Consider the following 27,824-nt stretch of genomic DNA (forward strand, 5'->3'; position numbering starts at 1 on the left):
TGCATTCCGTTCGCGCCTTTTTCTTCGCTGCCTCATCTGTTTCGCTGTACACACGGCATCGTGCATCGTGGGAGATGCACCATATGCCCTGCAGCCGTATACTTAATGCGCCCTTACCACGACATACAACTGAATGACACAGAAAGGGTGTTTAACTATTGGTTGTCAAGGGCACGCCATTGCGTTGAACCGGCAATGGCAGCCGCTCAGCTTCAGAAGCCTGAGAATTCGAGACGCCATTGCAGAGTAGTTCATGTCCCCAAAGGGTTCCTTGCCATGGCAACTGAGGGTAGTCAGGCAATGCTAATGCACAACATGAAGGTGTTGCCTTTCCGTCTGTAAACAGCGTTCATTTCCATGCAAAGCAAGCAGAAGTCTTACGTCAGCTCAAAATGTGACTTTACTTTGCAACTTTATGATCACTCAGTTCAGGATTATACATGGATTGCACTAGTGACATATCACACGTGTGTTGCAGCGGTTCTTGTAACATTTGTGTTTCCGCCACAGCTTCTGGCATTCCCAAACTACAAATGGAAACGAGGAAAAAAAATTCATTCAGACATTACGGTGCATGCAGCAAGTGGTATACTTCGACCAGGAAACGTATAAAAATGAACCCGAAAGCAGCAGTCGTAAACAGCTCGCCTGTGGAGAGCCCGCTGCTCTGCCGTATCTGTTCCCAGGCGTTCTCATTGCGCTGTTGGTCCCTGAAATCGGGTCGCTTGGTGTCACACACACAAGGGGTGTCGTTTTACGGCTTCGATAAACCTCTGAGTCACGCTGTCCGACGCAAGGTCAACGTCTGAGCCGCCGGCGCCACTCATGTTGGTTGTGCACATGGAGGAAGAAAAACTCCATGGTCGTGCAGGCGTCTGCCATTTTTCTCTGTGCGATGCATTGTGGGTCGACGCAGTGGGCGGCGCTGGCGCGCAAATGGAGCAGGATCCAAATCTGCGCCGGGTTCGTCGGGGCGCGGTGGCAGCGGCCGGTTACAAATGGCGCTGCAGTGCGTCGGACTATAGGAGGAGTTGTTTTCGCCAACGTAACGCAGCGTGTGCGTGCGCGCGTTACGTCGGACTACATTCCCGCCTGTCGTGATTTTCAAACATTCATGCTGCGAGTACGCGCGTTAAAGGCCAGGTCACATAGATGTTCCAGGCTGGACCTAACAACACACGTTTAATACGTGAACTCAGGGCTGAAGTAGCACGAGATGGCTGAAAATTCTGCAGCGCGACACACCTGGCACAAAAATGGGCTGCGGTTTAGCTCTGGTTAAACCTGGAGTGACGCGGGATTTCCGCCGAGCTGCGTACTTACACAGCCGCGACACCTCTACCCCTCTCCACTCCCCCCCACTAAACACAGCGCATGCGCACAGCTGTTGCAGTTCGGTTTTGCCGGCGAGCCGCTTCGCCGGCAGCAGCAGCTGCTCCCCACCACGTGAGACACCGACTCAAGAGGTGCCACGCTGAAAGCTCGAAGAGCTGGCGTCGTGTAGCTCTCGCTACAAAACAATATACGTAGGCTGCTGCGCACGTACGCGGCTTTAGCCAAATATCAGCCTAGCTTGTTAGCCAAGGAGATTGTGTAGGAAGGCTATAGAGTAACACTAAGCGAGATGGACTCGCACTACCATTTTATCAACTGTGGCACGCGGCGCCATCGACCGGATGGCACGGACTTTGCACCAACCAGCCGCTATCTCCTCTTGCTTGCCGACTGCGGCAGATGCCACAATAATCCGCCAGCTGCCAATGAAACTGGTCAGGTTTCGGAAACGTGCATGCAAGGCTTCGCTACACGCTTTCATTAGAATGCGTTCAGAAGCTTGTGCATCTGCCGCATGTGCATGTGAAACTTGTTCATGCGCATGGTGCTGCGCGTAGTGCCGCATCCAGCGACAGTGATTTTGAGTCCAGTATGGACTAACTTAAAGGTCAGTTTTCATGTTCCGTTGCTGGGCGCAACGGAACAAGAAGTTAGTTCCACAAATATGAGACTTATATGTGCGTACTTGCTTGAACTTCGGAGCATTATTATTCCGTTTTCGTGATGTTTTGCAGTAGTTCCAATTTTTCAAGGAAAAAAAGCCCTGAAAATAAACGTTTTTTTTTTCAAGCCATTCAAAGTTTCCTGATATCTTACATATCTAGTTGTGATGCGCACGTTTATAAAATTCATTAACTAATATAACGAGGAAATAAACCGGATATAACGAAGGTGCCTGTAAATAGCAATAGTTGTGCAAAATCCCTGATGTAGATGGCGCTGCTTGGGTCATAGAAGTGGTTTTCCAAAAACATTCGCTGATGTTTGGATTTGGCCTTCTTCACGTTTGCTGAGCACATCGATGTAAACATTTGAAGCTCCCGTAGCTAACGCTCTCAATGCGAACACTGAGGCAGTGTTAGCGGAGAATTTTTTCAACCTTGACGCTAATAGCAGTCGTCCAGCGCAGCTTAGCTGAAACTTCCACAAACGTCCCGTGCTCCAATCTACAGCGTTACAAAACATCTTTAGTGAAACGTCGCTGTCCATGACGGGCGAGCTTCCATGGCGAGCGAGCGTCTACACGTAACAAGCAATGCACACCTCTCGGTGGACAGCAATTCATGCTCAGGACAGGCGATAACGCAATTATTGAAAAAAAATAAACGTAATCCACCTCAGAATGGGAGTGTGCATTTCCAGAGTCGCCAAGAAAATCAAGCTCACCCAGAATTAACGCATAGTTCCATTACGGCCGTAATTCACGGGCTAAGAGATATTTCCATCTACATTGCAGCACACACACTTGCAAAAAACAGCAGACAGCTCGCGCGGAGCGGATTGCCATCATGGGTTTCTCATCGACTAAGTAAGAGCCAAAAAACATTAGTGATCACTGCGGCATTGGCATTGGAGAAATGCGTAGGCGTGACGTCACATTTTATGACGTCACACCAAGACGACGACATAACACTTCCACACTTTTCACGCCAACTGAGACTCGTGACCAGAAGTCGAGACCTTCAAACCGGAAGTCGATCATCACTTATCCGTACCTGACCGATAGCCCAATAGTCTTAATAAAGTTCCATCAATATGCCATCTGAGTTTTTAAACTTCGCGCCACGCTTCGTTTTCAAAATTGGCTCCACGCGTTGACTCCGCCCGCAGTTCCGGTCACGAGGTGCCACACTTCCGGCGTTTTGAAATTTGGCGCCACTTTAACTGCGGCCCCGCCCACTTTTTGGGCACATTAGACTCTAATTACTTAATTAACCCACCTCAACCCCTTGATTTCCCGTACGAGATTTTTTGATGCTCTATCTGATGGTACCATTCTTTTCGCATGAACCCATTCGTGCGGACAAGCACGTGGTGACACGAAACCGCCCATTTTTTCGACAATTTTAGCTTTAATTAATGAACTAATTAACCCAACTGAACCCGCCAATCGCATAAACCAATTCGTTTGGAGGCAATCGTGCGGAGAATCTCGTGATGACTGCATTTTCCACGCGTTATTAACAGCGCGGCGCAGACATAAGCGGTATAGGCACCCTGCACCCGCCAGGCACCGCCACCGTCGAGGCTGCGTTCAGCTCCCCCGCGCGGCCAGTTCCTCGTCCCTGTTAGGAAGGCTCGCCCCGCGACAGCGATGGGATGGCATCTGCTAGCGGCTGCCGCTGTTCGTAGAGGCGGGATTTCGACCTATGCATTCATGAGGCTGAAAAATTCTTTCGAGGAGCGAACGTCAGGAAAGGAACGAAGCTTTTTGAAGCAGGCCATGTACACAACGTGAAAGAGGCGGTATCTTGCGACGGGAGCGAAGTAGCAGGCCGGTACACTGCGCAGACAAGCATCCCTGCGCCACCGAAAACCATCAAATTAACGCTAAGAAATATTTGTATCTGGTGCCTGTTACCGCTGAACTCTCACTCATTTTTTTTTATGTAGCTATATTCCAGTAGACAGCTTGTTACCGCGAGCTGTAGTTGCAAGGCAGGCATCGCAGGCAAATGTAAATGCGCTGCTGTCGTTGCCGTGCTTTTGGAGCGGTGTGAAACGCTCTCCAATACGAGCCACCCGCAAGCCTGCAGTGTTCCTGCATTTAAAAAAACTTACCCTAAACTTTCAAAGACGGCCAGGCGGCATAACATTGAAGGTAATTAGAAAAGTCCACTTTTTGAGCGAGCGGCGCAAACTTGACTTCATAACATTCTCGTCTGCCGCAACTTCGGTGTTCGATGTGAAATGCCCTGTTCAAACTACGCCTTGAAATGATGTACCCATGGCGTAATCTGCCGCTCATATTTTCTCATTTTTCCAGCAACTGCCAGGTCCTTATCGTTGCAACACGTGCGTCAGTGTTTTGATGATATGAGATGTCCAATGAACTAGCTTTTGCAAGCAGAAAAGGATGCAAGCTGCGGCGAAGCGCCTGTGCGCACTGAAACTCAGTGCGGAAAACATAAAACTTTTTGACTGGGATTGTGCAAAAAAGGAGTATCCCAGCTATTTCATGCAGGATTCTTGCAGAATGCGTGGGCTCAAAAAGCGGGATTTCATTGCAAGCTTTGATTAATTTCTACACATTCAGTACAAGTACCCTAAATTTTCGACATTAGAATTGTACTAAATTATCACCCAGTCGTTCAGATGTGGAGGCAAAGATTTATCAAGAACATGTTGCCGTTGCCTCTGAAAACGTGCCTTTACTGTCGAAAAAGACGCTGGACGACACGGCGCAGTGGAAGCGAGCAAGGATTCCACGCATAACTGGAAGTAAGGTAAACGATTCTTTACTGCGCAAAATTTCGGCTTCTTCCACACGCGTGACTGCGGGCGAGTTATGCGTGGCTTTTCAAGACCACATATTGTGTACAGCCATGCATGAGTCAAGTAAGCTTCTGTACGGGTTTGACCACTGCTTGACCAGAAACCGCGCGTGCGTGTTGCCCGTCGCGAAGGGTGGGCAGTCTCCCAATGTCGCGTCGGAAGTCCACAACACCCTGTCCCAGGCGAATTTATATATGCATTATTGCATCCTGCAACACAGCAGTGTGTCCTGCTGTTGTTATGTGCCATTTTTTTCTCGGTAAGGACGCCCAAAACTGCTTCGGGACGGCGCGCGCAGCACAGCGGGAGCTGTCGGGCTGCCCCAGCCTTCCTGACAGGAACGCGCGCGCCGCCGGCAGTGGCGCGCGCGTCGCGCTGGAGTTAGATGCGCAGGGTGCCTATATGATAAGTCGAGAGTCCGATGGTTTCCGCGGCTTACAACGCCGCTCACAAACGAGGATAGGAAGTTTGTCTGTGCGCAGATATTCTGCTCTACACACACCGCTCTGCTTCTAGAGGTTTAGGAGACCAAATAAATAAAACACCATCGCGTAGACTTACCACGAGGGGACGATTAAGCTGGATTTCGTTTGGAAACGTATTCCGCGGGAGATCGCGCCGACAACACCAGCCATAACACATCCGCGCACATAGTTGCCACCACACAATGATTTTCTGCTGTCATCGGCGTAAAGCACGGAGCAAAACCCCGTTTCACGGGCGTATATTTACTATTCGCACGCTAGTGGTGTGCAACATGTTCTGGTGTGCAAGACTACATAGGAAAATTTGTTAATAAGCTTTAATTCTCCACTCACACTTCAAAACCGTAATGTTTTCGCGAAAACAAAACCGAAACCCTACTGTTGATGTGCGCCGTGTCTTCCACTGATTAGTAGGTGGCACACTTTTCGAATAATGAAACAGTTCTGTTCGCATAACTGACATCCACCGTTTCGGCCAATCACGGTGTGTCAAACTAGTGTTTGAGGGTACTACTTTACCATCCCATGTTAAAGTGGGTTTTGTGAGGCACCCAGTGCGTCCTTATGTGCCCCGACCGGTGCAGTGCCGAAAATGCCAGAAGATTGGACATGTAAGTGCTGCGTGTACGAGCACTAAAGCATGTCCGCGTTGTGGTGGCGTGCACGAGGGACCTACATGTGCGATTGAGCCTCCAGTTTGTGCCAACTGCAAAGGTCCTCATGAGGCAACGTCTAGGGAATGTCCGAAGGTGAAAACAGAGATGAAGATCTTGAAGAAAATGGTGAGAGACCATTCTGCTCACCGAGAAGCAGCGATCGCGGTACGTCGCTCCAGGAGGAGGACACGAAACCGGCAGAAGAAATTGAGCTCAGTAAATGACGTGTCAATACATCAGGAGGACCGAGACCACTCTGCCGCGCAGAAGCCACCGCCTCCAGCTCCGCAAGAGCCAAGACTGTCAACCACCCAGGACTCCGCAGAGTGGCCACCTCTACCATCGCGTACTGTAAGCTCTGTGACACGTCCGCCTGTGCGTCCGCCGGATGTGTCTATAACAGATGATCAAATCAGGGCGATGCTGAAACAGCTGATAGGCACCTTACGGCTGATAATTGCTGGAGTGGACACGCCAGTTGCTAAGGCTGCTGTCCAAATTTTAGACGCTATTGAACCGTTGCTTGCCACCCTTTAATAGCAGTCAAAAATTATGGCTCTACCGTCGTCAGCACCCTCACTACAGGAAAGAATCTCTCGATCGGCAGTATTACAATGGAATGCTCGAGGTCTGCGAGGCCGCCTAGCAGATTTCAGGCAGAGGATTTTCAAGTACCGATTTCCAGTGCTTGTAATATGTGAGCCTAATATCACATCTCCTTTTCGACTGTCTGGTTATGAAAGTTTCCTCTCTGAAGCGGCTGGGCATTTGAGCAAAGTACTACTATGCGTCCGTCGTGACCTCACTTACATTCGGCATCATATTCCTGGGGGCAGTAGCAACGAGTATGTTGCAATCACTTTTACTCTGAATGGGCGCACAATCTCTATTATAGGTGGCTACATACCACCAAGGGGTGGGTCGATTTGATGCTCTACGACTACAATCGCTACTCGACAGCGTTTCGGAGCCCCATATAATAGTAGGAGATTTCAATGCGCATCACCACGGCTGGGGAAGCGCCATTACGAACGTTCGAGGACGGGATATCGCCACGTTCATGGACAATGCAGGTCTTGTTTTGCTCAATGATGGCGCGCCGACATTTCTACGAGGGACTACCTACAGCAGCTGCCTGGACCTTGCATTTGTATCCAGGCGCCTCTCATCGTTCGCAACGTGGTGTGCTGATATTGAAACTTATGGAAGCGACCACATACCAACGTATGTGCAGCTACGGTGGTTTCACCGTCTTCCAAATGCCAAAATACGTTGCACCGACTGGAGTGCTTTCCGCATTGCTCTAGAAGAAACCTGTGGTAACCTCGCTGATCCAACAGATGTGGAACAGCGTATTATTTTGGCCATGCAAAATACAACGCGCAACATCTCAGCGCCCAATTCCACAGCTCCAGTGGATGTGATCTACGCGCAGCTTCGGGCGATTCGTCGGCGCGCAGAAAGAAAATACCGGAGGACAAAGGATGTCTCGGATCTCCGGGCCTCTCGACGTGCCCAGAAGCAAATACAGCGCTATTTGGAGAACCTAGGCAAACAACGGTGGCGGTCATTTTGCAGCAGATTGGATCCCCGCAAACCACTCTCCAAAATCTGGCACGTCGTTCGAGCACTGCCGACATTTCCCCAGCAGAAACACCCTTTCCGTGCATTGGCACTTTATGAAAGACGGCAAGAACTAGAGGTGGCAGAGGATTTCTGTTCGAGAATTGCCGGAAGCGCTTCTTCACCTCGGCAGCATCGATGTGCTCCCCCCACGATGGACGATCGACTGGACATCCCCTTCACAATTCAAGAACTGAAAGCGGCTCTTTCTGCTTCTACGCATCCTTCGTCCCCAGGACCTGATGGAATAACATACAATGCGCTTCGTCATCTAGGCCCACAGGTAATGGAAGCCCTCTTAACATTGTTCAACCACTCTTGGGCCTCTGCCACTGTTCCACAGCAGTGGAAAAGAAGCCGCATTGTGGCCTTGCTCAAACCAGGGAAATCGCCACTCGACTTAGCATCCTACAGACCAGTAGCTCTGGCAAGTTGTATTGGCAAGACGATGGAGCGTATGGTGCTAACCCGTCTAGAATGGTTCCTTGAAAAACGTGAACTGTACCCTTCCACAATGACGGGTTTCCGCAAAGGCCGGTCTGCCATCGACAGTGTAATTGATCTCGTGTCAACGGTAGAACATGAAAAACGCCGTCACAGGTTGACTGCTGCTCTTTTCCTCGACATCAAGGGCGCATTCAATAATGTTCAGCATGATGCAGTACTAAATGCACTCGATGAATGTGGCATAGGCGGACGTCTACACAATTGGATTGCAAGCTATTTGACAAACCGGACAGTCTACATGGAGACTCTTGAAGGAGACACAGCAGATCATCATGTTGCTTGTGGTGTTCCTCAGGGAGGAGTGCTTAGTCCAACGTTGTTCAATCTCGTGCTCATTGGCCGTTTCAAACAACTGCCGAAGACTGTTTCGATATCCGCCTACGCAGACGATATTTGCATATGGACATCAAGTGTCACGCGTCCTCAAGTGCAAGCAAGATTGCAGCGTTCGGTTTCCATTACGTCTGCGTACTTGCGCCGTCAGGGGCTTGAACTTTCGCCAACTAAAAGCGTAGCATTGGCTTTCACACGCAAGTTAATGGCGTGGTATCCGGTCACAATCGACGGGCAAATTGTTCCATACGTAACACATCACAAATTCTTAGGTGTTACGATAGACCGTGACCTGTCCTGGACGAAGCACATTTCTGTGCTCAAGAAAAAGCTCGACAGCTTTGCAAGCATTGTGCGGTGTATGGCAGGAAAATGTTGGGGTCCCTCTGAGCGATCTTTACTACATGTGTACCAGGCGCTGGTAGTCGGTCTTCTCAGATACAGTGCACCCGTTCTCTCGGGAGTCAGACTATCAGGCCTGCATGTGCTTGAAAGCGCGCAGGCTCGTGCATTAAGAGTATGCTTGGGTTTGCCATGTAAAACTTCTACATGGGGCACATTTTATGAGGCCCGAGCCTGCCCAGCACGAATTTATTTTCAACAAGAGCCACTTCGTGTGCATTTGCGGCATCTGACCAGGCATCGTCATCACCCCCTGACCAACATTAGTGCGGCGCGTCCAGATGCAGCCTTTTCCAGAGCCCTTAGGATGCAGCGCAATGCGGTGCCTTCCAACTACGCGCCACACCAGATTGCGGAGGTGCCACTTTGGGCAGTACCAAAACCATCTATACGGACAACGATCCCAGGGATAACAAAGAAGACGCACATTCCAACAGTCGGACTGAAACAGCTGGCGCTGTCATACATTACATCTATGTATACTAACACCCAGCATGTTTTCGTGGACGGATCCGTGACGACCACTTCTTCAGCTGCAGCGGTGATAGTGCCAGGAAATGCCTCATGTCACCGTTTCAGGCTCATGCACAAAACGTCCTCTACGGCAACCGAATTGGCAGCCATACGAGAAGCCGTCCTTTATATTGGTCACCAGCCAGCGCAGCAATGGACTATATTCTGCGACTCGAGATCGGCATTGCAGGTCGTACAAACTTATCTAAAACCAAGGGCATGCGAGCAGCTGGTTCAACAAATTGTGGTTTTGTTAGCCGAAGCTTTCCACCGCGGCCATATCATAAAGTTTCAATGGATAACGAGCCATTGCGGCATAGCGGGAAACGAGCGTGCTGACGCCGAGGCTCGGATGGCACATAGTGATGGTGCTTTCATTGAGATAGCCTTTTCTAGATCAGACATTGGAGCCTTGTTGGCGCATTTAATGCAAGCGGCAATGCAGTCGCACTGGCATGATTCGAGTCATCAACAGGACCGCGTCTGTAAGCTTGACGCTGGCTCACGATTACATTTGCCATCTATGGTGGTGCGACGTCATGGGACTTTACTCCACCGGCTACGGCTTGGCGTTGCCTACACCAAACACTATCTTCACAAGATCGGCATCGAAAGTAACCCAAATTGCGCACAGTGCCACACTCCAGAGACTATTGGACACCTTCTTTGCGAGTGCCCGAACTATACTGCTGAAAGAACAACATTGGAGGCGACCGTGAAACGACTGGACTCTCGCCCTCTCTCTGAGGAAACTCTTCTGGGCGCCAGGACGAGACGTTCTGATTGGTGCCGTGTGACAAAGGCCCTGCTCAACTTTTTGTGTGAAACAGGCCTGGATACTCGCCTGTGACCGCCTGTGCACAACCTACATGGTTAATGAAATGTGTCGGTGTTTGTATTGCTGACACCAGTTTTATGAGTTTTATGTGCGTCTACTCACCGCGATGCGAGTGCCAGCCAGTGTGGTGTGTGTGTGTGTAGACATCACCCGAGAAACTCATTGTATTATGCCATCATCAGCCTTCATTCGCACTTTCCTTTTCCTCCTCTTCCCTTTCCCCTGTGTGGAGTAGCAGGCCAGGGCCATGTTACCACCGGCCGACCTCTCCACCTTTCCCTCATTAAAATTCCTTTCTCTCTCTCTCTCTCTAAACAGTTTGCATAGGATAAATTCTAGGAAAACGAAGACGACGGTTCTGTGCTGACGTGTGTCGCATGGGCTCCCGCCTCGAAGCCACCTATAGGCGGAGAGAGTCAGCCCTCGGGCTCGAATCTTTCGGAAGACATCCGAACCGTCGACCTGCGCCTGCCGAAACCGGATTTCGCCAACCTAAGGACGCCTATTAGGCCAATTGCCGGCCGTTTGTCGCCTAGCCATCGAGCTAGGCCTAGCTCGCTACCTCACCGCCGGGAACTGAGCGCCCAGGCACCCCCAATGATGGAATACGCCACGTGGTTTCTCATGAGTCAGAGTCAAAGAGTACAGATTCAAACGAAACGTATTAAAGGCATCAGAAGCAGCGCTGCGCGTTCGGTACTTGTGTTCGTCTGTCCTTTCGCACTGTGGCTACCCTTATCCCAGCAAGTGCGTCTAACTCCTGTGCTACTGCACCTCAAGGAAGATGGGCCATCTATACTCCATCTTAGTAGTTCCTTGCAGCCCTACCAAAGCTGCGAAGAGTGCACAGGCGACGTTCCGACGGTGCAAAATGTAGTGCCAAGATTAAATACGGATATAGACATATGCGATAGCGTGCTTTAAATTGCCCATCCGCCAAACGCTATTTCATATCGAGACGTACGCTCGCGTACGTTAATGCGTTAATAATATGTCTACCGAGCGATGCACAGCAGCTCAGCACTCTAACCTCCGAGACCATTTTTCCACCCGTCTAGAGACCATCCACCTAAACAGGCGTCCACCAGCCCCATACTTTCCCTGGCGGACTACGATCACTTAAGACGCACATAAACACTCACTTTCCCCAATCTCCGCCACTTACACCGGATCCGCCGAATATTATACGCAGATACATGTCTCCAGTGGGGTGATATTCCTAAGTTCACACACATTGCATGGACATGCCCAGCTTAAACCAACCACTTAAAGCTGTCAAACGTGGCGCAGGAGCATTGGGAGGTGACGATGGCCAGCGGCATCCTGGAAGACCAGGAGGTGGTAGTCGCCATCGCCAAAGCGTCAGCCGGAGCCACACGGGTCTTGGACGGAGACCACCTGGTCTTGTTCAATCACCTCATTCTTTGCTCTCAATAAATGATTTTTAAAAATAAGCTATTTGAACTAGATGTGCGCATTTTTCTGGCATAGCATTGTCAGTGGTGTAGTACATCATAATGCAGCTAAGACGTGCTAACTAGCAGGCTTGTTAACCAATATTTAATAGTTAACTTTTAAACTATTACCGTTGGGCTCCGTAATTATTGAGAGGCATGTAGCCCACCATAAGTAATAACCATATCAGTTTTTAGAATTTCGAAAACGCGGTTACCCTTGGCGCTGTGGTCCAACAAATTTCGCCTATATCGCGCCGAAATACATGCGGTTTGAGAAGCTTGCAGGCAAAGCAACCTCTCCAGTGAACCTAACTCGTCAAGATAGCCGAAATTTGTTGGGCCACAGTGCCGAGGATAATCGCGTTCTCGAAATTCTAAAAACGGATATGGACATTACTTACGGTGGGCTACATGCCTCTCTATAATTAAGGAGCCCAACGGTAATAGTTGAAAAGTTAACTATTAAATATTGGTTAACAAGCCTGCTAGTTAGCACGTCTTAGCTGCATTATGATGTACTTCACCACTGACAATGCTATGCCAGAAAAAGCGCGAATCTAATTCAAATAGCTTATTTTTAAAGATTGCAGAAAGTCTTAGGTGAGACACCCTGTATGGCTGGCAACTGCAGCACAGGCAAACTTTACCTGTCGAGTTTTTCGATTAACTTTTCTATGAGGCGAACATGGGCGTCTTGAGAGGCAAGGTGAGCTTGGCGCTCTTGTTGGCGATCCTCTCTCTCCCACATGCGCACCCTCATCAAGTCGTCGTGCTGCTTGATCTCGAAGTCAAGCCGCCTCCCCTCAAGCTCAAGGCGGAGGCGCTCATTCTCTTCGTCGCGGCTCCCACGTGACTCCAGGAAGTGGAGTGCCGCCACGTTCTGCCTTTGCACACCTGCACAAAAATATCCAAGCATAAGCAATTATACGGTAATTCCAAAGAAAGTGGTAGTGCTTCTGGAAAATACTTTTGTGTAATAATTGCAGCGCACTACCCTTTTTTATAGGAAATGCTGTTTAAGCATGCAGCTTACTGCTTCAAAAATGCATTGAAGTACAAGGTATACAAAATGTGCAAGAAGCAAGCACAGAAACTGAAGTGCCAGTTGGAGGACACCACAATGCCTGACAATGCTTAGGTCTGCAAGCAACACGGCTCCAACAATCTTTTCCATGATTATACTGTGCGATGTCAGTGCACGTTAAAGAAGCACAGGTGGTCGAAATTTCCGGAGCCCTCCACTACGGCGTCTCTCATAGCCTGAGTCGCTTTGGGACGTCAAACCCCATAAACCAAACCAAACCTTTTCCATGATTACATGTGCATGACATTTACAAAATACAGCTTTGTACTGCATTCGGGGCATGTGGCTTACAAGGCAGTGGCAACCATGCGAATGGCCTGTGGGGTTCTCATGCCTCAACTCCACCGTTGTACAAAATAAAACCTCCCACAACATAGTGTTGAACATGGCATCAGCCATCTAGCTGCTTTTAAAAAGGCCTCTATGCAGTTGTCGCGTGTATTCCTGTTTCTGCAGTGGCAGCTTCAGTACCCCATAACTCAAGTTCTATGAGAGCCAGGATGATAATTTTACCCTTATTGTATTCCTTGGTGTCAAGAGAACCCAATGGCATGCATCTCGGCGAGTTTCCTGCAAAACTTTTCCCATAATACTTGCATAAAAATTGCACAAGTGCTCAAGGAATTGTTTTACACGAAATTAAACGATATATCTAAAATCAGCACACAAAAATACATGTGGCCTGAAAATTTCATTACTATATCTAGTTTAATAAAATTTCTTTTTAAAGACCAAGGTCCCCCCTTAAGGCAACAAGGCAAATGCCTAATGTGGCAACTGCTGTTTGGTGCGCCAGCGGTCAACTCGCAACATACATTCACAAGACGCTCCTTCACGTTTAGGCTCCTGTTGCAAAGTGACATTAAATACAAGACTGCTTGTGTGTGTTGTTATGAGATGGAAGCTTCCTGTAAATTTGTGTGTGTGAACAAGTAAAAGTAGTAGCAAGCTGGCTCTGATTCATTCTTGTTCCTGGTCCCTGTATGTTTTATGCTGCACAGTCAAGATGCGTATACACCAACTAACCTCAACGAAAGTTATAACAAAAAAAACTAACTTTCTGTGCCTGTGGTACCCTGCGAGCAAACGCAGAAATCTATGATGGCATACCTTCCATCATTGGCTCTAGCTCCTTAACCCTTTACAAGGTGCACACTGTATGAAAGTGACAAGCATAAAATGAGTAACACCCAGAATGCCTAGAAATTTACAGCTGCAGCCTCATCCCGGTCTCCAACCCTTTTTTGAGCCCCTGCTTGTTTCACCACGACGAATGCCTTGGCCATATTCAGCCCATCGATGCTGTGTCGTAGAGTGCCTTTCTGCCGTCAACCACACTGTAGACCCAGCGACACCTGCAACAGTTCTACGATGACGTAACTGCGAGACTGTTCATGTGTCCTGCCTGAAGCTGTACTATGACCCGTGTCTGCTGTCTCGCTGACTCGCCACAATGGCTTCGCCTGCAGCCGGAGGTGATTGCAAAGAGAAAGATGGGCAGCGGCAGCAAATGCCTACTACTACTACTACTACTACTACTACTACTACTACTGTCTTGTGCACCAGCGGTCAACTGACAACATATATTCCCAAATCATTCCTTCACACAAAGCGGCTGTTCCTGTCTTCAACCTTGTTGCCTCCTCCGGACTATCTCTGCACTCTTCCACGTATTGGGGTTATGACCAGGTGGCAGTTTTTTTTATTATTATTATTATTACTGAAGCAGTACTTATGCTTAATGTGGGGGTCAGGCACATTGGTTCGCCAGTCTGCCGACCCATAGTTTGCCCCTGGTTTCATTCGGGTGCAATGGCATCAGTGAGATTGCTGTTGCACTTGTAGCTAGTGGAGACGGGGCCCTAAAACTAAAATGATCCAGGAGCAGCTGAAGGCTGATACCAGCTGCCACTTTGAAATTTCTGAAGTGCATCCCTTTGGCAGGCCGGGAAATGTGTGTCGATCCTGTGATCAGCACCTCTGATGAGCAGTGCGTGTCAGACTTGCTGCATTGCACATCGTTCGAGTCTTTTCCAGTTAAGCTGTACCTGAGCAACTCGCTTGTTCCAAAGGCATCTGCAGTGCGGACCCACTGGCCTGTCCTCAGGAAATGCTCGATAGATGGATGGGAAAACTTTTTTCAGTCAATCGGGTGGTCGCAGGACTCTGTCCTCTCCCACCCCCCCCGGCTAGGCGTCGGCCGTAACCCCTTGGGACCTGGCGGCAACCAAAGCTTGATTGACGATGTTTCTTTAGACTTCTGGGTCTGAGTTGTGCATCAGAGCCCCCCATGAGTCTGGTGTGCGTGTGTTGTCTTTACAACGTGGGCATGCTTGAGCACTTTCGGAACTCTGGTGCTGGCGTGATATCAGTAATCTGCTGTACCAGAGCCCTCTCAGCTTTTAAAGCTTAGCCTACAACAACATCGACCTTTGCAATGCAGAAATTGCTGGCACTTTGGTCATAGCAGCAAACCTTGCAAATCTGCAACATGTTTACAGCTTTGCAGGGACAACCATTCCGCAGACATCTGCACATCTGACGTGCCCAGTTGCAGTCTCTGCCGTGGTGTTCATCCGGCTGATGATGCTGGCTGTCCTAAGCGTTCTGATGAGCAGAGTGTCCTGGACAGCAGTAGTTAAACCGCATCTAATTTTTTGCATCTGCTAGAGATATTCACTGACTGTAGCAGCTATTGCAAGCTTACCTCAATCAATGGCCTGGAAGTTTGGCTGTGTAGGTTTCATTTAATTCTCAGAGTGAACAAACATTCTGCTCTTATGCTCCCACTTGCATCCCTAGCATCTCCTCACTTGCATCTCCCTACTATATTTTGGCGCCCAAATCCCACAAGTTGAGTCCTTAAAACACTTAGGTGTAATATATACACCCTCATTTAAACTGGCAGCCTCATGCCAAAAGTATTTTCCTGAAGAGTGAGCGGGTTCTCGGTAGCCTGACACGAATTAGCAACAAGAAATTTGGCATGCACAAAGACACTCTCATTGCTAATCCTATTCTGCTTTTTTGCAGTCACTTGCAGAAAATGGCAAACAATATAACAGCATTTCTCTCTCACCTCGTACTGGTGTACATCGCCGGCTGCTTGGCTGCAGAACCCTCAGTGGTGTCCTTTGCACAGCTGCTGGGCTGAGTCTTGCCGGCCTGGTGCTGTGCAATGGCTGAGCTGAGGGGCTCTGTTGCACATTCTCATCCAGGCAGCAGGGGTCATGAGGGCTGCTGGAAGTGGCAGAAACTCTGCATGAAAACCTTTATTAAATCAGTGTTCTGCCAACAATAGCATTCTGACAGAAAGGAGGGGCTGCTAATTAACAATCTGTTCAAAATGTGGTTAAAAGAGTGACCGACTTCGAAACCAGCACCTCTCGCCACTTACACAAGCTTCTGCCACAGACAGAAAGTGATTAAAATAATTTTTTTCAAAACAAAAGAGCTCCCATTTATGCCTTCTGATAAGAACCAACCAGTAATCTTTCCAAGTGTCCCAGAGGCAGCTGTTGGAAATATTGCTAACTGTACTCAATGAAGGGAAATCCACACACAGACTAGCACGCAACTATGAGAATTTTCATCTGTTTTCCTTGATCATGTTATTTAAGCCCTCTGCGGACACTGCGAAGAATATCAAGAAAAGTTTGTAACATCGTTTCTGAAGTGGCAACTTCTGAACCCTTTAACTAGGCACTGCGGTGCCTTGGTGGTTATGGCGATTGGCTGCTGACCCAATAAGATGAGAGTTCTATCCCGGCCGCGGCGGTCTAATTTCGGTGAACGCGAAATTCTAGAGGCCCATGTACTGCACGATGTCAGTGTATGTCAGAGAACCCCAGGTGGTCAAAATTTCCAGATCTCTTCACTACGGCATGCCTCATAGCCTGTTTGGGACGTTAAACCCCCATAAACCCTGCAACTAACGTTGTGTGATAGGCAGGATAACAATTTTACTTCTACTGCACACCTTCATGTCAAGGAAAACCAGTGGCACGCATTTCAAGAAGTTCTCCATAGCAAGATTTCGTAAACGGTACCCATAAAACACTACACAATATATCACACAAGTGCACAAGGACTTATTTTACATGACATTGATAAATCTGGAATTGCCGCAGAAAAAAATGCTGTCCCTAAAGACAGCACAATAATGACTTCATTAAAGCAAAATTTGAGGTCTGAGACCCCGGTCCGTCATAAAGCCAATTGCATCCTCCCTAAACAACCGCAAAGAGGCCATACAGTTTTCACACCCATGTGAAGCCGAAAAATGAATACAGTCCTGTGTCGTTAACACAACCACCATTTAAGTAGAGACGTTGCTTTCGAAGGTGAAATTTGTAACTGTTTCGCAGAAGAATGAATTCAGCGGTTTGGACATAAATGCGAAGGTGAAGGCAAGATAACCAATGGTCAATGAAAAGGAAAATATGGCGGTTTTTTGAACATTTTGAGCTAATAATCACATCACAATGTTTAGAGTCTCGTATACACACTACAAAAAAATCATTTTTCATAATACTGAGCATGAGTATTTTAAAACAGCAGAAACCAGGAGAGGCCTTTGTCCTGCAGTGTGCGTATTCAGGCTGACAATGATGATGGTGAATTTAGGCCGGAAAAGTAGCAAATTATCTTTCTGGTGGGCCACAGTATAGTATTTAGGTGGAAAAACATTTGTCTTCCATGGAAATGAAAATGCTGACTGAAAACGTTAAGACGGCAAGACTGTGCAAAGAACATCACTGCTTGTTTGCTTAACTCCACATCAAAAACTGATGTTGCACACCTCAGGTCGTAGTTGACCCACACAGTGTATAAGCACACATCCTTCGTGGTCTCCGAAACAGCACATACTCATTCCCAACCTCCCCAACCCTTACCCAAGGCTCCGATGAGCACTTTGCTGGCTGGTGGGAGGGCTTGGTTGAGCTGCTCTTTCTGCCTCTTCCAACCTCACTGGCTGGCAAGGAGAGCCAGGTGCTTGGAGTGGCAGCTCTATCTGGCTGCTCGCAGCAGGCGACGATCGGACATCTGTTCTAGCAGGGCGGCTGCACTCATGGATCCCTGAGTGTCGTCGTCTGAAGATAAATATATAGATGAAAGCAATGGTACGACATTTCATTGCACGTTGCAGCTATTTCACAAGCTATGGCTTTGCAACAATCAAACAAAATGCATGAACACACAAACTGCATATTCACAGAAAAATGCACGAGCAGAACGGCTGGGAGTTGGAGGTGACATTGACAAATAAACTAGGCTGTTTAAACGTGATGATGCAGTCCTAAGAAAGTAACGAGACTTGCTATCACACAAGTGGCAGGGACACTGCATTGCTTGCGTTAAAGCTGCAGCCATATAAAGTGCTGGAAAACTTGCCCAGCATGTTGCTGAGAATTGATGCACTGCTTCTATTCTGCTTTTATGCACTGCAATGTTAGATAAAAGATTATTAGAATTTTCATTAAGATGGCCCTAGCAGAGTGCAACACCAACAAGCTGGAGGGCACTCAAGCAGATAGAAGACACCTGCCAAGCTCTGCAATAAAAAATGGAAACAATGCTTTCATTGCTGCAGAGCTACCAAACAGAACAGCTTGAAGAGAGTAACTTCAATTCCTTAAGAGCAAAAATATATGGGTGAAAGGCGACGCAACCAGTCTCTTTACTTCACTGCCACATAATGTGTACCGTGAAGCAGTGCTTGCGCAGTTATAACAATGCAAATGTTTACGCAAGGTAATGTACAAGTGCCCACAAAAGTCTTCCAAACAAGACAAACTAAGGAGAGCTAAGCTTTCTAGCTACCTCGAGGCACAGCCAGGTACTGAGGAGTGCACTGTGCAGGTTGCACAGGGAACTAGAAAGGACATCCTTCAAATGATAAGCAACTCAGTTCTTTTTATGATTTATGGATACTTGCAACTTTTGTAGACACTACATATGACAATGCAAATGTGCGGCACACTTTGAGAGAACACTATAAAAAGAGATTAAAATGTTCCTGCCTGTACATGTAATATCAAGCTGGAAATGAGCATGAAAAGCAGCTGAAAATACACCATGGTCTTTCTGCTGTTTACACTGAGTCATATTGAGCACCATGCCGATGTTGCTACCACAGGGTTCCAGTGAAGCGCATGTCCATTACAAGGCCACACATGCACACTACCACATCACACTGCACACTAGAGAAATAACGATCAAAGCTGTCTACAATAGAATCCTGCCCCGTTATACAGGGGTATTGACTGTTTTGAAGCCTGCAAGTTAGGCAAACTTTTTCTTAAGCATGTCAGTAATCATATTTCAAGTCACCAGTCAAACACCCATTTTTGCAGTGACCTGCTCGTACAACCAGAATACGTGAGGGCCATCACGCCATGCCCCCAGCATGTGGTACAGCGCAAAGACGATGAGTGGCACATTGTACAAATGCACTTAACGCATGCAGGGGCATGAGGAGCTAAGACCATTTATTAAGAATTATTTGTGGGTGGAGCCCCTCAGTCGAAGACCCCCATGGACTTGGCCACCAGCAGTGTTCTACTGAATGGTAGTTTCTGGTTTTTGGGTTACAAGCTGGGCAGCTCCCCGTACCACTGCTTAAGTGTCGGGTTTTCTATTATTGGGATGTGTTCTTTCTTTTGGCATGCTCAGACCGTATTATATAGATCTCTTTCGGTGTGGAAAGGCAGCAACTTGTTACTGTTTAAGCACCACTTATTCCTTACTCAGTGTCTTGTGCCCTTGTGGGTAGCATCTTCTACTGTGTATAATGTGTAGTGTATAATTTAAGCTCCTAGTTTTTCAGCGCAACAGCACACGGCCGAAGGAAAGAAGCAAGAAGAGAAGGACGAACACAGCGCTGACTGACAACTGTTTATTTAGGGACGCATGTACAGCTTAAACACACTCAGGCCAGCGCAAGTGCACACCGTGCAAGGTAAACAAGAAAGAGAAAAAAAGACTCGCATCACATCTTTACTGCAAAAACTTTGAAAGGATCATCTTTTCTGCAGTATACAAAAGAACTGAAGTAAGATGTGATGCGAGTTTTTTTTCTCTTTTTTTGTTTACCTTGCATGATGTGCGCCTGCGCTGGTCTGAGTGTAAGCTGTATGTGCGTCCATAAATAAACAGTTGTCAGTCAGCGCTGTGTTCGTCCTTCTTCTCTTCCTGCCTCTTTTCTTTGGCCGTGTGCCGTTGCGCTGAAAAACTTGGTTTCAATCATGAATGCCAACTAGCCCAAGAACTCTACTGTAGTGTATAATAGTGTAGTATTCCACAAAAATCTCTCTTGCGCGTAGCCGTTCATGAAATGCCGCAGAAGCGCGCGCACATACTTAATAAACGCTCGCTCTAAGGACACAACACAAGGCTTCATAGCTCACTTACGATAATCGGGAATGCCCTCGTTTTCCTCTGCAGCCTGCTCGTAAAAGCGCATGGCAGCACCCACCCTGCCGTCCTGCAACGAGGCGCGGGCTGCGGATCGTGCCGGAGCCCTGCACGTGGGTCCTTTCGCAACCCTTTTCGTTGCAGGCCGCAGAGTGATGCCAAACTCTTTACAGAGGTCGGCTACCTGTTGAAGCAGCTGGTCTCGCTCCGTGTATTGCTCTTCGGTGCCGGACCTGGTTTGAAACGAACAGTCAGTTTTTTGCGCAGCTTGAGGCAATGAAAACGAAAAAAAGTCAGTCATGAATTTGTAAACACTTACTGCTTCAGCACCTGCCGTTCATTGTGCAGGAATCTTCTGACCATGAGCAGCAGCCGCTCCTTCACACTTCTTGCCGAGAAATCTCGGCCAGTAGCAATGGACACATTCAACGCGAGAGCCCCCCATTGCGACGGCTCCGCAAAAGGATTTAAATTGACGGCCTCGCGAAGGAGAACGAGGTCGTCACTAATATGGTAGCGCATCCTGCGCTGCATCACATGCGCTGCGCTGTTTCTCGTGCTGGCATGGTCCGTGTCTTGCATGCTTGGGTGGATATAAGCACCCTGCTCGCTTGAACACGTTGCGTGTGCCGCCATGCTTCCTTTCTCCACTTTCACCGAGCTAGCTATCTTGGCTTGGCTCGTCTACGGCCGTCTCGCAGCCCGCCTCGTAGCTGGTACAAAAACTACTGTTGTTGCTACCAAGACCTACTGAACTACAGACCTGCACCACGGCCGCTCAATGGAGGCGCACTTGGTGCGGCCCGCCGCGTCGCGCCTCAATGGCTGGGGAAGCGCGTATTGGGAGAAGTTGAAGTTTCCGCCGCTATTCTCCGCGGGGGCGCCACCACTCCGTGACAAGCCGCCGACGCGGAAGGAGTGCGCTGGCTGTGCTGGCGCGTGTTTTCGCTGTAACTACTCTGCATGACCGCGTGGTTCTGCTAGTTCTGCGTGCTTTTCATCGGTGCCTGTGTCAACAGCGTCCTAAGCGCATGCGAAACCATGCCACGCAACTGCTGCGTGCCGCTGTGCACCGCACACGCAAGAAAAGATCCGAAGATCGGTTACCATGGGTTCCCGCAGAAGCAATGTCCGGAGTTGATTTGCGAGAAAGAAGACCGCAGTCACACCGAGGACCTCTGCAAAGCCTTTCTAACCAAACTAATGCGACCACTGCTGACCGATTTGGTAGAAAACATCAGTCTTACGGTGAAAAAATTCATACTTGCTCATAAACCGCTTTCGAGGAAAGTTCTTCGCTTGTAAAATAGGCTTGAATTCCTTCGGCGCATCACGTGGCTTCAAAATAAAACGAAAAACATTGGCTAGCCTGCTGGCGTCTGGTTGAACTGGCTGTCTTCTTTTGCAACTGTTTGTGACAGCAGTATATTTACTAGGGTAATCCCAAAAGTGAGGTCTCCAAAGGGCTGCGGCCGCCGGGAAACTATATGCGTGGCTCCTCGCTATACTGCTGTGTTCATTGTTCCCCGTCTTCCAAACAAGCCATGACTCAGCGCCAACGTCCCAAAGCGACTGAGGCTATGAGGGACGCCGTAGTGAAGGGCTCCGGAAATTTCACCTGGGGTTCTTTAACGTGCACTGACAACGCACAGCACACGGGCCTCTAGAATTTCGCCTTCATCGAAATTCAGCCGCCGCGGCCGGGATCGAACCCGCGTCTTTCGGGTCAGCAGCCGAGCGCCGTAACTGCTGAGCCACCGCGTTGGGGTGTGTCCCTTTTCAGTGATTTGTAATTTGCTTAAAATAAAAATGTCTTTCGATTTATAAAAAAAGTGCAGTCCTTAATTTTTGGATGACCCTCGTACGGGGTGGTACCCACTGAAACTATTTCCAGCGAAAACGGAGCAACAGGCTGAACTATAATGCTGAATGTTACGACCTCAAACGTAAGTTTACAAAAAGTGCATGTTGAATAAGTGGCCCGAAACCTTGTCCAGAGTTCAAGATTATAATATGTAATAAGTTATTACAGTGGTTGAAACGCCTGTCACCGAATGGGTGACCGCTCGGCGAAGCGCACTTCTGCCTCGATTCTCGCTGTAAACGCACGGGCGATTTGGAAAAGCGCAGTGATGGTGACTTTCCGTTATCACGCTATGAATAGCAAACTTGCACGTGGTACCACCATAATCTGTGAAACGCAGCTTCTAAATGCTAAAATTATAAAGCGCCTACCGCGCGGACGCCTAAACGAAAGCACTGCCTCGGCCGCTGCGCGCAGCTCTCCGCCCGGACTCGTCCCGGAGCGGTGGCGCCGCAGCGGTGGCGATGAGAACTAGGCGCGATACGGCTCTTTCGGGCGACGCGACGGGCCGCACCCAGTGCGCTCTCCATTGAGCGGCCGTGCCTGCACATTTGGCGGGGTCCTATTACAGAGGCTAGAAGGTTTTCCTAGTGTCGTGAACGGCCGCCGTTTCAAGGGGCCCCTGTGAAACCGGTTTGGATGCACAGTGTAGGTGGCGCTGCAGCTGCCAGGCGTGCGGCTTTTGGCACGCTATGCAAGCCGCGCCGTTCGCCCAGCCTGTTGGCAAGTGCGCGCGGGCGATTTGTGACATTGAAGGTGATGCCACACATCACGCAATCACATGTGCATCCAAACGCATTCGAAAAAATGTGAGTAAACCTTGCATTTCAGCTTTCAGTCAGGAGGTACTAAAGGGTATTTTCTTTTACCGGGACCATTTGCAAAGGGACAACGTCAGAAACATCGAACCGACAGAACGGTTTGTAACACTAATGGAAAGACTAATTTTTATAATGTCATCTAGAATCCCATCAAAAGGCCTTCGTGCTGATTCAAGAAGTGCACAGTTTTTGAATGAGTTCATTGTTTTTCTCAAGGAATGGGAGGAACATGCTGCACAGTATGGTGGCGGCTTTTTAAGTGCAGGAACTGCCCTTGGGCTGCGTGTGTTAGCATGAAGTGGCCGGAATCTTTTCGAATAAAGAAATTGATTTATTTTTTTAAGACAAGAATTTAAGACAAGAATACAAGAATGGGATAACTGATACGTAGGAGGTTCGGCGGATCTGCAGAGTTGGGAGGGCCTCGCCGACGCGTCTCTTATCGTCGGCGCCTCTCGGTCATCTCTCCTCCCAAGCTGTTGTTGTTGTTGTGACTGAGAGAAGGATGAAAAGGAAATTGCACGGGCCTGCTACTGGCTCGAGCCAAGCCACCACCGCTGCCACGTGCAGATAGAGGAGAGTTAAAATATCAGAGAAAGGAGAGAGAGGAAAGGAAAGACGCGCGTCGCAGCAACAACTGCGTCCGCCGGAGCGGACGCTGCTCAAAAAAAAGATAAGCGGCCGAAGCCGCGTTCGCCGAAGCGACTCCTCCCAAGCTGCAGCGGTGGGGCTTTTATAGCCTGAGGAACGGTGGCCCCTCCGAACTGGCCAATCCAAAGGCGGCACTCCGAAAGGACCAACCAGCGACCGCGCGGCCAACCGCTTCAAATCTTGCCGCGCGCGCTGGCATCCGGGGGAGGAGGAAACGGCGCCTCGCTGTCTGGCCTCTTGCGACAAGTCCAAACGTGTTGGTTGAAGATACTTCTCCTAGGACTCCGCTGCCGTAAGGCGCAGCATCGTGGATTGTCAAGGGACGCTAGGAGGAGAAGTTAGCGGCGTGCAGAATTGGAATCGGAAGGGGTTTCCACGCGTGACAGCGTGTAAGTTATGGGAGTGCTAACACGGCCCTTCCAAAAATTGCGCCTGTCCTCAGGCGCACGTTGTGGATACTAATTCCTCGGTGTCCAGGGCGCGTTCCTTGTACCTTCTCAGCTGTTCGATGTTCACGGTTTTCTCGTTTAACTTTCCAGGAATGTGAGGGATCCTGCTTATGATAGCCATGTTGGGTCCGGTCAATGCTGTTATTTCGAACGGCCCTTCATATCTGGGATCTAATGTAGATCTTGCGCCGATTTCTAGAAGAACGAGATCTCCACACTGGAAATACGGCGTCTGACGTCTTTCGTTGTAGCGTCTCGTTGTTTCCTCCTGGCTCCTCTCAAGAGAGTTTTTCATGTCCTGGCGCCCCTTGGCCATCTCGTGGAGTCTTTCTGCGGCGTCTATTTCTTCAAAGGTGGTTCCAATGTTCAGTTCTCCGGGCACTTTCGGGTCGTAACCGTGCATGAGGTAAAATGGACTTTCGTTGCTGAGGCGGTGCTTTGTGACATTGATACCGAACGTCGCCTTAGGTAGTTCCTTTTTCCATGATTCGGAGTTGCTGATGACCTTCCTTAGTACTTGTTTCAGTGTTCCCACCATTCTTTCAATCAGTCCGTTCGACTGCGGCCAGTACGGAGGAGAGTTCACGTGCTGAATTCCAAGTCTGTGGTGAACTTGAGCTGTTCGTTTGTTCACGAAGCCTTTTGCTTGATCCGTGATGACGATGCTGGGCACGCCGAATCGGGGAATCCAGCGGTTAGTAAGGAAATCCAAATAGTGCTTCGAGGAGGTGCTTGGCACTGCCACCGCGTCCATGTACCTTGTTGCGTGATCGATGCATACAAGTGCATATCCTTCGTTTTTATCCAGGGGGCCCATATGATCGAGAGAAATGACCACATTGGGCTCGCTCGGAATTTCTCTGGGGTTCAGGCACCCTTCGGCTCGCGTCGTTCGTGAGTTTACGACTTGGCACGTGTGGCATGACTCGATGTAACTGCGGATGTCCTTCGCTATAGATGGCCACCAATACTTTCTTTGCACCAAGGTCTTTGTTTTCTCGCTTCCAAGGTGTCCGTTGTCGTCATGAAACACCGCCATGACACTGCTTCGGAGTGCCGCGGGAACCACAACTCTTCTGCAAACGCGTCCTCTTTCGATAGACCTTTTCAACACAACGCCGTCTGCGACTTCGTAGCTGGAGCTGTTCGTTCCAGCTTCGGCGCGGAACGTTTGGCATTCGGGGTCACGCTCTTGAAGTTCGCGTATGCGGCTATGCTTGCTGACGATTACGGCGAGGCAGGTGAGATCGTCGCTGGTCACTTCGTTTTCGCTTGGTTCAGCTTCCAGCGTTTGTCTCGAGAGAGCATCAGCAGCAGCATTCTGTCGACCAGGCCGGTGCTTGACGTCGAAGCGGTATTCCGCGAGATCCAGAGTCCAACGTGCGAACCGGCGGTTCGTCGCTCCTTTCTTCACTAGGTAGGATAGACTGAAGTTGTCTGTGTACACTGTGAATTGCGGGCCTCCCCGCAGGTAGATAGAAAACTTCTCCGTGATGGCCCAGTGCAGCGCCATACATTCCAGCATGTTCGAGTGCAGGCCTCTGTCATGCTTATTCAGCGATCGGCTTGCGTATTCGATCACCCTTTCTTTTCCGTCTTGCGTTTGACTCAGTATCGCTCCGAGCCCTGTCTGAGATGCGTCGACGTGCACTTGCGTTGGGCAGTCCGAACGGAAGTTTGCCAATAGCGGGGGATTCTTAAGTGCGCTCTTGGTTTTGTCCACGATTTCTTGGTGCGCGCTCGTCCAGACGAATGGCGCTTCCTTGGAGACGAGTTGACGCAGTGGGTATGTGAGTTTCGAAAACTCGGGGATGAATTTGCGGTAGTGGTTTGCGAATTGCAGAAACGAGTACAACTTCTTCGCGCTTTTCTCGGGCTCAAACTTGTCGACGGCAGTGACTCTCGCTTCATCCAGGGTTCGCCCTTCAGCGGAGATGACGTAGCCAAGGAATGAGATGTTGTCTCGCACAAATTGGCATTTCTTGATGTCCATCTTCAGGCCATTGATGACGACTCTTCGTAGTGCCTCGTCGAGCAGTGACAATGCATCCGGAACCGCAGCTGCTCCCTGGCCGACGTCGTCCATGTACGTGGATGTTCTCTTCAAGCCATCAAACGTGTCGCGCATGACTCTTTGCATCGTCTGCGGTGCCTTGCAAAACCCAAACGCCATTCGTAGGTACTCATATTTTCCGTCCGGAGTGACAAAGGCGGTCTTGTGGATATCGTCAGGCTTTACTCGCACTGTAAGAAAGGCCGACTTCACGTCCAAGACAGTGAAGTACTTTGAGCCGTCTCTCATGATGTCATCGATGACATCTTCCATAATTGGCATCGGATACGGCGGATTGATGGTCTTCTCGTTCAGTTTTCTGTAGTCGTGGACCATCCGTCGAGGCGTGGTCGGATGGTGAGGCTGATCCACCACAATGGTAGGAGCGCTGTACTGGCTTTGGCTGGGTCGGATGATCCCTTTGGCTAGGTAGTCGTTGACTTGTTCCTTCATAAAGTGGCGGTCCGCAGGGCAAGATCTGTACGGTCTTGACGCGACGGGAATGTCGTCCCTGAGTTCAATACTGTGCTCAACGTGTTCACAGAGCCCCAGAGCATCTGTCTTTGTAGTGAATGCTTTATGATGGCGCTTCAAAATTGTGCGGAGCTCATCCTTTTCGTCGGCGTCTGCGTCGCGGGTCATTTTGGATACAGCCTCTTCAACCAGATAAGCGAAATCTTTGTCAGGACCGGGGTCTTTCGAGTTCATCCTTACGAATCCGATGTCGCTTGCTGCAGCTTCGTCTAGGATCTTGCGATTGTTGAAGGCTGTTATTAACGTCTCTCCAACACGGCTCGTGTCGTGTGCGCCTGGAGCATGAAATGGTGACTCACTCACCGATGGCTGTACGGGGACCAGGGTGACGTCGTTCGAGGGGTGGAACGTGATGTCGACGTTCGCGGCACGGCGCCAATCCGAACCCAGAATCAGGTCCATGGCACTTGGCAAGGGAGCGATCACGACCTCATCGAGACGCACGGTCGATGATCCGACAGTCACTTCCAAGGTTGCCACGCGCGCTGGACTGATGCATCGGTCAAGCACTTAATTCTATCTTTTCGGGAGATGTCCAGGGTCGGGGTCGAACGTCGGGTCCAACGGAGCTCTCGTTGAGGACGGACACGTTTGTTAGCATGAAGTGGCCGGAATCTTTTCGAATAAAGAAATTGATTTATTTTAAGACAAGAATTTAAGACAAGAATACAAGAATGGGATAACTGATACGTAGGAGGTTCGGCGGATCTGCAGAGTTGGGAGGGCCTCGCCGACGCGTCTCGTATCGTCGGCGCCTCTCGGTCATCTCTCCTCCCAAGCTGCAGCGGTGGGGCTTTTATAGCCTGAGGAACGGTGGCCCCTCCGAACTGGCCAATCCAAAGGCGGCACTCCGAAAGGACCAACCAGCGACCGCGCGGCCAACCGCTTCAAATCTTGCCGCGCGCGCTGGCATCCGGGGGAGGAGGAAACGGCGCCTCGCTGTCTGGCCTCTTGCGACAAGTCCAAACGTGTTGGTTGAAGATACTTCTCCTAGGACTCCGCTGCCGTAAGGCGCAGCATCGTGGATTGTCAAGGGACGCTAGGAGGAGAAGTTAGCGGCGTGCAGAATTGGAATCGGAAGGGGTTTCCACGCGTGACAGCGTGTAAGTTATGGGAGTGCTAACACGTGTAACGCTGCAAAGCACACTGTCGCTTGTAAAATACCTGACCACGTCGCTGCACTTGTTGACTGCAAACCTAAGCCAAGGCAGGATGGAGAAAGTATTTGGGATTGTGCGCCAGTGTTTCGGTTGCAATGATCATCCAACTGTGGGGCAGTTTTTGATAATTATCAACAACCTTTCTTTC

At 49.4% G+C, this 27,824-nt stretch overlaps 1 protein-coding gene across 1 annotated transcript; it reads right to left on the minus strand.

Moving 5' to 3' along the window:
• Positions 1-12,155: 12,155 nt before the first annotated feature.
• On the minus strand, positions 12,156-20,666 carry LOC149330435 (uncharacterized). The gene is made up of 5 exons (XM_089559429.1): positions 20,464-20,666; positions 20,142-20,309; positions 17,624-17,821; positions 15,808-15,986; positions 12,156-12,538 (listed from the first exon to the last, which is right to left on the minus strand). The coding sequence occupies exons 1-5, from the start codon at positions 20,664-20,666 to the stop codon at positions 12,288-12,290; spliced, it is 999 nt and encodes a 332-aa protein (XP_089415555.1). The 3' UTR covers positions 12,156-12,287.
• Positions 20,667-27,824: the final 7,158 nt, after the last annotated feature.

This window comes from Amblyomma mixtum, chromosome 9 (assembly GCF_055824585.1).
Source record: "Amblyomma mixtum isolate Tamu chromosome 9, ASM5582458v1, whole genome shotgun sequence".
NCBI classification, from domain to species: domain Eukaryota; kingdom Metazoa; phylum Arthropoda; class Arachnida; order Ixodida; family Ixodidae; genus Amblyomma; species Amblyomma mixtum.